The sequence below is a fragment of the Bombina bombina genome, chromosome 7, assembly GCF_027579735.1.
Source record: "Bombina bombina isolate aBomBom1 chromosome 7, aBomBom1.pri, whole genome shotgun sequence".
NCBI lineage: Eukaryota > Metazoa > Chordata > Amphibia > Anura > Bombinatoridae > Bombina > Bombina bombina.
In genome coordinates this window covers 274,664,783-274,677,106 of record NC_069505.1, presented here as the reverse complement: position 1 = coordinate 274,677,106, position 12,324 = coordinate 274,664,783, and the positions used below count along the sequence as shown (strand labels likewise).

Here is a 12,324-nt window from a genome sequence, read left to right as displayed (position 1 = left end):
TGAGTGCTGGTCTGTTCTTGCTCACACGTTAACTGTATGAGTGCTGGCCTGTTCTCGCTCACACTTTAACTGTATGAGTGTTGGCCTGTTCTTGCTCACATGTTAAATGTATGAGTGCTGTCCTGTTCTCGCTCACACTTTAACTGTATGAGTGCTGGTCTGTTCTTGCTCACACTTTAACTGTATGAGTGATGGCCTGTTCTTGCTCACACTTTAACTGTATGAGTGATGGCCTGTTCTTGCTCACACTTTAACTGTATGAGTGCTGGCCTGTTCGTGCTCACACGTTAACTGAATGAGTGCTGGCCTGTTCGTGCTCACACGTTAACTGAATGAGTGCTGGCCTGTTCTTGCTCACACTTTAACTGTATGAGTGCTGGCCTGTTCTTGCTCACACTTTAACTGTATGAGTGCTGGCCTGTTCTTGCTCACACTTTAACTGTATGAGTGCTGGTCTGTTCTTGCTCACACGTTAACTGTATGAGTGCTGGCCTGTTCTTGCTCACACTTTAACTGTATGAGTGTTGGTCTGTTCTTGCTCACACGTTAACTGTATGAGTGCTGGCCTGTTTTTGCTCACACTTTAACTGTATGAGTGCTGGCCTGTTTTTGCTCACACTTTAACTGTATGAGTGCTGGCCTGTTTTTGCTCCTGTGTTAACTGTATGAGTGCTGGCCTGTTTTTGCTCACACTTTAACTGTATGAGTGCTGGCCTGTTCACATGTTCTACCCCGCTCCATAAGACTGTCTCCAACCTTGTATAGCTTCAGACGCTCCTTGAAAACCCACCTATTCAAAGAGGCTTATTATCTCTCCTCCATCCCTCATCCGAACCAAACTAATACATGAACTGCCTGACTCACTGCTGCAACTACAACCGATGTAACAAGCTACCCCAACCTTATGTCTCTGCACCCTAAACCTGTAGACTGTGAGCTCTCCGGAGCAGGGCCCTCTTCCTCCTGTACCAGATTTGTTTAGTTTTGTTATGTTCTGTATTTTATCACAAATCCTTATTGTATACCCCTATCATTGTACCCAGCGCTACGGAATTTGTTGGTGCTATACAAATAAATGATAATAATAATGTTAACTGTATATGCTGGCCTGTGAGTGCTGGCCTGTTTTTGCTCACATGTTAATTGTACAAATGCTGGCCTGTTCTTGTTCACATGTTAACTGTATGAGTGCCGGCCAGGTCTTGTTTACATGTTAACTGTATGAGTGCTGGCCTGTTCTTGCTCACACATTAACTGTATGAGTGTTGGCCTGTATTGCTCACATGTTAATTGTACGAATGCTGGCCTGTTCTTGTTCACATGTTAACTGTATGAGTGCTGGCTTGTTCTTGTTCATGTGTTAACTATATGAGTGCTGGTCTGTTCTTGCTCACATGCTAACTGTATGAGGGCTGGCTTTTTACTGTTCATGTGTTAACTATATGAGTGCTGGCCTGTTCTTGTTCATATGTTAACCGTATGAGTGCTGACCTGTTAGGAGATAGCATGTGACAGAAAATCGTATTTACAATATAAACAGCACACTTAATAAGTCAATAGGTAGCAGTATAAAATACTGTTTATCACAGATAGCATATAACCCATCACCAAGCAACATGTATTTTGCAGACCTATAAATCTGAGAATATTTGTTGTCAACTCAAATGCACTGTAGCCTACTCTCCCTGTTTCCCTCACCCTGCCATGTCATAATTAAATAATACAATGACAAGAACACAAGGGTACAGAAAAAGGGGTGAACAGAGTACAAGGGCTAACATTGTGAATCGACAAGCACAGTAACTAAACACTGTCCAGTGACATAGACAATACACATCATATTGATATGCAGAATGCAATAGCACCATGCACAGTACCAGCACCCACGGGTGCAATAAAACATAAGATGCAGAAAGGCTGATACACCAGATGCAGATTCACATACGCTGTCTGTGTTGGGAAAGATATATAGACAGACAGTTACAGAGTGGGATACACATATGGTGCAAAAATAGAAACATATTACAATATATGTGCAGGTTTATATTGGCAAAGAATCATCTGGGAGGCAGGGGCAGGGCTAAATTCTCTACTCAGATTCCCTAGGTACAAGTGTATAGAGAGGATGCAGTTAAACATAGGCTGCAACTAAACACAAGCAACCTCCTGGAATAGACACAAATTACATGTATATAATATTTAGTCAAAGGGACAAAACAATGTGACATAGTATTAGATAGATGCAGCCAGAGTAACTGTTCTATAACAAGTACACACCTGGCACTCACCTTTCACTTGGTTCTCATAATCTGCAATAATTTCTTTGTCCTTCCTAAACCTAGACATGATTCCCTGATCCTTGTGGTTCTGTGATCTTTGTTGTCTTTGCAGCACTTGTCCCTGTGATCACTCGTCTGGATCTCTGGAGAGGATGTGAAAAAAAAGATCACCTGCAGAGCAGCCCAGCCCTGTGTATCGCAGCACACACGGGCCCCTGCATTGCTTTGCACTGGGGCTGTGCTGAGTGCTCTGATGCACTGTGCTGTACACTGCACAAAAGCTCTGCCCTGGTGCACTGCTCTAGTGCAGCAGCCCAATGGGACACTCTGCACTAATGCAGTGATTGCTTATCTGCTGCACTACCCACTGGAAATAAACACAGTGCAGCTTTCAGTTTATAAATTGTACTTGCTCTGCACCTCTGTGATGCTCTGCAATGCTCTGCTGGAGAATTGTTTTCGTCTTTCTTGTCTTTGCTGCAGGGTTGTATTGAGGCTTCACGTCACCCGAACTCCTCCCAGCTCCTATTACCAGGGAAAGGTTGTAGCCTGCTGGTCACTCTCACTCACTGCACACGGCAGCACACCCACAGCAGACCCTCACTCACTACACACAGCTTTACACCCTCACTTAAATAGCAGCACCTTCACTCCCTGCACACAGCACACCCTCACTTAAATAGCAGCACCCTCACTCACTACCCACAGCACACCCTCACTCACTACGCACAGTTTTACACCCTCACTTAAATAGCAGCACCCTCACTCACTACCCACAGCAGACCCTCACTCACTACACACAGCTTTACACCCTCACTTAAATAGCAGCACCTTCACTCCCTGCACACAGCACACCCTCACTTAAATAGCAGCACCCTCACTCACTACCCACAGCACACCCTCACTCACTACACACAGCTTTACACCCTCACTTAAATAGCAGCACCCTCACTCACTACCCACAGCACACCCTCACTCACTACACACAGTTTTACACCCTCACTTAAATAGCAGCATCCTTACTCACTGCACACCCTCACTCACTACACACAGCTTTACACCCTCACTTAAATAGCAGCACCCTCACTCACTACCCACAGCACACCCTCACTCACTACACACAGCTTTACACCCTCACTTAAATAGCAGCATCCTTACTCACTGCACACCCTCACTCACTACACACAGCTTTACACCCTCACTTAAATAGCAGCACCCTCACTCACTACCCACAGCACACCCTCACTCACTACACACAACTTTACACCCTCACTTAAATAGCAGCATCCTTACTCACTGCACACCCTCACTCACTACACACAGCTTTACACCCTCACTTAAATAGCAGCACCCTCACTCACTACCCACAGCACACCCTCACTCACTACACACAGCTTTACACCCTCACTTAAATAGCAGCATCCTTACTCACTGCACACCCTCACTCACTACACACAGCTTTACACCCTCACTTAAATAGCAGCATCCTCACTCACTGCACACCCTCACTCACTACACACAGCTTTACACTCTCACTTAAATAGCAGCACTCTCACTCCCTGCACACAGCACACCCTAACTTTAATAGCAGCACCCTCACTCCCTGCACACAGCACACCCTAACTTAAATAGCAGCACCCTCACTCACTGCACACAGCACACCCTCACTCGCTACACACAGCTTTACATCCTCACTTAAATAGCAGCACCCTCACTCCCTGCACACAGCACACCCTCACTTAAATAGCAGCTCCCTCACTCCCTACACACAGCACACCCTCACTTAAATAGCAGCACCCTCACTGACTCACTGCACACAGCACACCCTCACTTAAATAGCAGCACCCTCACTCACTGCACACAGCACACACATAGCACACCCTCACTTAAATAGCAGCACCCTTACTCACTGCACACAGCACACCCTCACTAAAATAGCAGCACCCTCACTCACTGCACACAGCACACTCTCACTTAAATAGCAGCACCCTCACTCACTGCACACAGCACACCCTCACTCACTGCACACAGCACACCCTCACTCACTGCACACAGCACACCCTCACTTAAATAGCAGCACCCTCACTGCACACAGCACACCCTCACTTAAATAGCAGCACCCTCACTCACTGCACACAGCACACACACAGTACACCCTCACAGCACACACACAGTACACCCTCACTTAAATAGCAGCACCCTCACTGCACACAGCACACCCTCACTTAAATAGCAGCACCCTTACTCACTGCACACAGCACACCCTCACTAAAATAGCAGCACCCTCACTCACTGCACACAGCACACTCTCACTTAAATAGCAGCACCCTCACTCACTGCACACAGCACACCCTCACTCACTGCACACAGCACACCCTCACTCACTGCACACAGCACACCCTCACTTAAATAGCAGCACCCTCACTGCACACAGCACACCCTCACTTAAATAGCAGCACCCTCACTCACTGCACACAGCACACACACACAGTACACCCTCACTTAAATAGCAGCACCCTCACTCACTGCACACAGCACACTCTCACTTAAATAGCAGCACCCTTACTCACAGCACACAGCACACCCTCACTTAAATAGCAGCACCCTCACTCACCGCACACAGCACACCCTCACTTAAATAGCAGCACCATCACTCACCGCACACAGCACACCCTCACTTAAATAGCCGCACCCTCACTCACTGCACACAGCACACCCTCACTCACTGCACATAGCACACCCTCACTCACTACACACAGCATCACACCCTCACTATACTAATAGCAGCACTCTCACTCATTGCACACAGCATCACACACTCACTATACTGATAGCAGCACCCTCACTCACTGCACACATCACACCCTCACTATACTAATAGCAGCTCTCTCACTCTCTGCACACAGCATCACACCCTCACTATACTAATAGCAGATCATTCACCCTCACTCACTGCACACAACATCACACCCTCACTATACTAATAGCAGATCTTCCACCCTCACTCACTGCACACAACATCACACCCTCACTATACTAATAGCAGATCATTCACCCTCACTCACTGCACACAACATCACACCCTCATTATACTAATAGCAGATCATTCACCCTCACTCACTGCACACAGCATAACACCCTCACTATACTAATAGCAGATCATTCACCCTCACTCACTGCACACAACATCACACCCTCATTATACTAATAGCAAATCTTTCACCCTCACTCACTGCACACAGCATAACACCCTCACTATACTTATAGCAAATCTTTAACCCTCACTCACTGCACACATTACACCCTCACTATACTAGTAGCAGATCTTTCACCCTCACTCACTGTACACAACATCACATCCTCACTATACTAATAACAGCTCTCTCACCCTCACTTACTGTGCACAGAATCACATTCTCGCTATATTAATAGCAGCACTCTCACTCACTGCACACAGCATTACACATCACTATAATAACAGCAGCACTCTCACCTTCACTCACTGCACTTACAGCAGCACTCTCACCCTCACTCACTGCACTTACAGCAGAATTCTCACCCTAACTCACTGCACTTACAGCAGCACTCTCACCTTCACTCACTGCACTTACAGCAGCACTCCAACCCTCACTCACTGCATTTACAGCAGCACTACAACCCTCACTCACTGCACTTAGAGCAGCACTACAACCCTCACTCACTGCACTTAGAGCAGCACTACAACCCTCACTCACTGCACTTACAGCAGCACTACAACCCTCACTGCACTTACAGCAGCACTCCAACCCTCAGTCACTGCACTTACAGCAGCTCTCTCACCCTCACTCACTGTGCACAGAATCACATTCTCGCTATATTAATAGCAGCACTCTCACTCACTGCACACAGCATTACACATCACTATAATAACAGCAGCACTCTCACCCCCACTCACTGCACTTACAGCAGCACTCTCACCCTCACTCACTGCACTTACAGCAGCACTCTCACCTTCACTCACTGCACTTACAGCAGCACTCTCACCCTCACTCACTGTGCACAGAATCACATTCTCGCTATATTAATAGCAGCACTCTCACTCACTGCACACAGCATTACACATCACTATAATAACAGCAGCACTCTCACCCCCACTCACTGCACTTACAGCAGCACTCTCACCCTCACTCACTGCACTTACAGCAGCACTCTCACCTTCACTCACTGCACTTACAGCAGCACTCTCACCCTCACTCACTGTGCACAGAATCACATTCTCGCTATATTAATAGCAGCACTCTCACTCACTGCACACAGCATTACACATCACTATAATAACAGCAGCACTCTCCTTCACTCACTGCACTTACAGCAGCACTCTTACCCTCACTCACTGCACTTACAGCAGCATTCTCACCCTCACTCACTGCACTTACAGCAGCACTCTCACCTTCACTCACTGAACTTACAGCAGCACTACAACCCTCACTCACGGTACACAGAGCAGCAGTTCCATCCACATGCAGTATAGACTTTGCAGTACTTATGACAGTAAATATCTGGCATAAGCAGCCCTTATTTTTTCCTATAAGTACAAGATTTTCCACAAATGTACCAGTCAATACAGCCAACACTATGTTGTTATACTATTTTGATAATAATTTATTTATAAACTTCTGAAGGTTAGGAAACAAGCAGTAAAATTAATAAAAAAATGTATTAAAATTTATCAAATTTGTATCAGTTGAGAGGCAGAATGATGGGAATTTTGAGTAAAAAGTAAGCTTACACGCTAAAGTAGTGATAGCGAACCTTGACAATCCAGATGTTTTAGAACTGCATTTCCCATGATGCTTAGGCACTCCTGAAGTCCAGTAACGTATCATGGGAAATGTAGTTCTGAAACATCTGGAGTACCAAGATTCGCCATCACTGCTCTAAAGGGAATAAACTGTACAAGAAGAAGGAGCAGAAACACAGGGTTGTAGATATTAGAAATAATTTTGTTTTTATAGGAGATGGTTACAAATTTCCATGGTCTATGTTTTGGTTAGTCCTTTAGCCTTTTGTAATACAGTTAAACCAGGCACCAACTAAATTCCACCCAGGAATACCTGGGTATGCCCCAGTCATTTATCCTCCACAGAGACTGGCTGATACTGAACTTACTGATAAATGAGAAAAAAGAGGATATCCAAATATGCCAAAAAGTATTTAATGTAATGTATCAAAACATCACAGAGTCAAGAAAATCCACAGTGGATTTTCTTGACTCTGTGATGTTTTGATACATTACATTAAATACTTTTTGGCATATTTGGATATCCTCTTTTTCTCATTTATCAATATTTGCTGGGAGTTTTGGTAGTAACTCCAGGAGGATTTACCAGTTGGAGTGTTGTGCTGGATTCAATTTGCTATTTATCTGTATGATACTGAACTTACCTCACCCTTGACTATATTGACTCCGCCTGTAGGTTGTCAAGACCTCAACCCGCACATCCCTATCACAAGGTAACAAATGCAAAATCATACGGCTAGATTACAAGTTTTGCTTTAGGCTTAAAAAGCAGCATTGGCCAGTCCCAACGCTACTTTTTAACGCCCGCTGGTATTACGAGTTTTGCAGGTACAGGTGTACCGCTCACTTTTTTGGCCAGACTCAGAAATAGCGCAAATCCACTTACGTCAATTGCATATCCTATTTTTTCAATGGGACTTGCATAGCGCCGGTATTACGAGTCTTCCAAAAAGTGAGCGGTACACCTTTTCCTGTCAAGACTGATACCACATTTTAAAGTCAGTAGTTAAGAGTTTTACACCACAACGCCGTAGCATAAAACTCTTAACTAAAGTGCTAAAAATACACTAACACCCATAAACTACCTATTAACTACCTATTGGCTAATAGAATTCTATCAGCCATTCGGAATTAAGGTAGAAAAATCCTATTGACTGATCCATTCAGCCAATTTGATTGAGCTGGCATTCTATTGGCTGATTGGAACAGCCAATAGAATGCCAGCTCAATCCTATTGGCTGATTGGATCAGTCAATAGGAATTTTTCTACCTTAATTCCGATTGGATGATAGAATTCTATCAGCCAATCGGAATTGAAGGGACGCCATCTTGGATGACGTCATTTAAAGGAACCTTCATTCAGTGTTAGTCGTCGGAAGAAGAGGATGCTCCGCGTCGGATGTCTTGAAGATGGACCCGCTCTGCGCCGGATGGATGAAGATATAAGATGCCGTCTGGATGAAGACTTCTGCCTGTCTGGAGGACCACTTCGCACGGCTTGGATGAAGACTTCTCCCAGCTTCGTTGAGGACTTCAGCCCGGTTGGGTGAAGACGTCTCCTGGTAAGGTGATCTTCAAGGGGTTAGTGTTAAGTTTTGTGTTTAAGGGGGTATTGGGTGGGTTTTAGAGTAGGGTTGGTTGTGTGGGTTTTAATGTTGGGGGGTATTTGTAATTTTTTTTACAGGTAAAAGAGCTGATTACTTTGGGGCAATACCCTGCAAAAGGCCCTTTTAAGGGCTATTTGTAATTTAGTGTAGGGTAGGGCATTTTTATTTTGGGGGGCTTTTTTTATTTTGTTAGGGGTATTAGTTTAGATGTAATTAGTTTAACATTCTTGTAATGTGTTTATTATTTTCTGTAATTTAGTGTTTGTTTGTTTTTGTACTTTAGATAATTGTATTTAATTGTATTTAATGTATTTAATTATAGTGTAGTGTTAGGTGTAATTGTAACTTAGGTTAGGTTTTATTTTACAGGTACTTTTGTATTTATTTTAACTAGGTAGTTATTAAATAGTTAATAACTATTTAGTAACTATTCTACCTAGTTAAAATAAATACAAACTTGCCTGTAAAATAAAAAGAAACCCTAAGATAGATACAATGTAACTATTAGTTATATTGTAGCTAGCTTAGGGTTTATTTTACAGGTGAGTATTTAGTTTTAAATAGGAATTATTTAGTTAATGATAGTTATATTTATTTAGATTTATTTTAATTATATTTTAATTAGGTTAATAATATAATGTAGGTGTCGCAATGTCGGGGGCAGCAGATTAGGGGTTAATAAGTGTAAGATTAGGGGTGTTTAGACTCGGGTTCATGTTAGGGTGTTAGGTGTAGACATAAATGTATTTTCCCCATAGGAATCAATGGGGCTGCGTTAGGAGCTTTACGCTGCTTTTTTGCAGGTGTTAGGTTTTTTTCCAGCCGGCTCTCCCCCATTGATTCCTATGGGGAAATCGTGCATGAGCATGTTTAGCCAGCTCACCGCTTACGTAAGCAGCGCTGGTATTGAGGTGAGATGTGGAGCTAAATTTTGCTCTACGCTCACTTTTTTGCGGTTAACGCCGGGTTTGTAAAAACCTGTAATACCAGCGCTGTCTGTAAGTGAGCGGTGAGCATAAACTGCTCGTTAGCACCGCACCCCTGTTAGTGCAAAACTCGTAATCTACCCGATAGGTTTTTAGATTCAGCTATAAGAGATACTAAACACAAAATTAAACATGATTCAGAAAGAACATGTCATTTTTAACAATTTTCCAATTTACTTCTATTATCTAATCTTCTTTGTTCTATTTATATTCTTTGTTGAAAAGCATACCTATGTAGGTTCAGGAGCAACAAGGCGCTGCTGGGAGCTAGATGATGATTGGTGGCTATACATATATGCCTTTTGTCATCACCATACCTTATGTTTTCAGATGCTCCTTCAACAAAGGATACAAGAGCATAAAGGAAATTTAATAATGGAAGTAAATGTTAAAGTTGTTTAAAAATGTTTGCTCTATCTGAATCATGAAAGAAAAATAAACAGGGTTTTATATCCCTTTAAAGATTTTTAGGTATTGGGTGGGCAGATAAGTATAGGGGAGGGTTCCAGGTATGAGGGCATCACATTCAGCTCACCAGTGGCAATAATTTTATGGAAACAATAATCATTAGATAATTAGGTAATAATTAGATAATTAGACATTCACTTCTGATGGTCAACATCCTGTGGTCTAATTTTCAACCAATTTTGTTATTCTAGGAAATGGGTCCTTACCTGGACAGACGTTAACCTCGCTACAGGAGTGTTACATTATATAAAGTAGTGCTTCTGCAGATTACTCCTAAACCTTCTGCTCTTTAACATAATAGCATGACCCCTTGGTAAATGAAACTATCTCCATCTGCTCTGCTGTCCTTTTACTGCACTTGCTCTACTGACCTGCACCTGCTCTGCTGACCTGCACGTGCTCTGCTGACCTGCAACTGCTCTGTTGACCTGCAACTGCTCTGCTGACCTGCACCTGCTCTGCTGACCTGCACTTGCTCTGCTGACCTGCACTTGCTATGCTGACCTGCACCTGCTATGCTGACCTGCACTTGCTCTGCTGACCTGCACTTGCTATGCTGACCTGCACCTGCTATGCTGACCTGCACTTGCACTGCTGACCTGCACTTGCTCTGCTGACCTGCACCTGCTATGCTGACCTGCACTTGCTCTGCTGACCTGCACCTGCTCTGCTGACCTGCATTTGCTCTGCTGACCTGCACCTGCTCTGCTGACTTGCACTTGATCTGCTGAACTGCACTTGCTCTGCTGACCTGCACCTGCTCTGTTGACCTGCACTTGCTCTGCTGACCTGTACCTGCTCTTCTGACCTGCACCTGCTATGCTGACCTGCACCTGCTCTGCTGACATGTACTGTGCCTGCTCTGCTGACCTGCACTGCACCTGCTCTGCTGACATGCACTGCACCTGCTCTTCTGACATGCACTGCACCTGCTCTGCTGACCTGCACTGTGCCTGCTCTGCTGACCTGCCCTGCACCTGCTCAGCTGACATGCACTGCACCTGCTCTGCTGACCTGCACTGCACCTGCTCTGCTGACCTGCACTGCACCTGCTCTGCTGACTTGCACTGCACCTGCTCTGCTGACCTGCACTGCACCTGCTCTTCTGACCTGCACTGCACCTGCTCTTCTGACATGCACTGCACCTGCTCTGCTGACCTGCACTGCACCTGCTCTGCTGACCTGCCCTGCACCTGCTCAGCTGACCTGCCCTGCACCTGCTCAGCTGACATGCACTGCACCTGCTCTGCTGAACTGCACTGCACCTGCTCTGCTGACATGCACTGCACCTGCTCAGCTGACATGCACTGCACCTGCTCTGCTGACCTGCACTGCACCTGCTCTGCTAACATGCACTGCACCTGCTCTGCTGACATGTACTGTGCTTGCTCTGCTGACATGTACTACGCCTGCTCTGCTGACCTGCACCTGCTCTGCTGACCTGCAGCTGCTCTGCTGACCTGCACTGCACCTGCTCTGCTAACATGCACTACACCTGCTCTACTGACATGCTCTGCTGACATGCACTTGCTCTGCTGACATGCACTGCACCTGCTCTGTTGACATGTACTGCACCTGCTCTGCTGACATGCACTGTGCCTGCTCTGCTGACATGTACTGCGCCTGCTCTGCTGACATGCACTGTGCCTGCTCTGCTGACATGTACTGCGCCTGCTCTGCTGACCTGCACCTGTTTTGCTGACCTGCACCTGCTCTGCTGACATGCACTTGCTCGCACCTGCTCTGCTTACATGCACTGCACCCGCTCTGCTGATATGAACTGCATCTGCTCTGCTGACATGCACTGTAGCTGCTCTGCTGACATGCTCTGCTGACATGCTCTGCTGACATGCACTGCATCTTCTCTGCTGACCTGCATGTGCTCTGCTGACATGCACTACACCTGCTCTGCTGACTTGCACTTGCTCTGCTGACATGCACTGTACCTGCTCTGCTGACATGCACTGCACCTGCTCTGCTGACATGCACTGCACTTGCTCTGCTGACCTGCACCTGCTCTGCTGACATGCACTGCACCTGCTCTGCTGACTTGCACTTGCTCTGCTGACCTGACCTGCACCTGCTCTGCTGACATGCACTGCACCTGCTCTGCTGACTTGCACTTGCTCTGCTGACATGCACACTGCACCTGCTCTGCTGACATGCACTGCACCTGCTCTGCTGACATGCACTGTAGCTGCTCT

The 12,324-nt window shown here is 45.5% G+C and overlaps 1 protein-coding gene across 2 annotated transcripts in view; it reads right to left on the bottom strand.

The window, feature by feature from the left end:
• The window catches only part of SRGAP3 (SLIT-ROBO Rho GTPase activating protein 3), a 206,987-nt gene extending 204,236 nt beyond the window's left edge, over positions 1-2,751 (bottom strand). For both annotated transcript variants that reach the window (XM_053720777.1, XM_053720778.1), the window contains exon 1: positions 2,289-2,751. In XM_053720777.1, coding sequence (XP_053576752.1) covers positions 2,289-2,346 — 58 coding nt within the window. In that variant the 5' untranslated portion in view covers positions 2,347-2,751. The remainder of the gene's footprint in view (positions 1-2,288) is intronic.
• Positions 2,752-12,324: the final 9,573 nt, after the last annotated feature.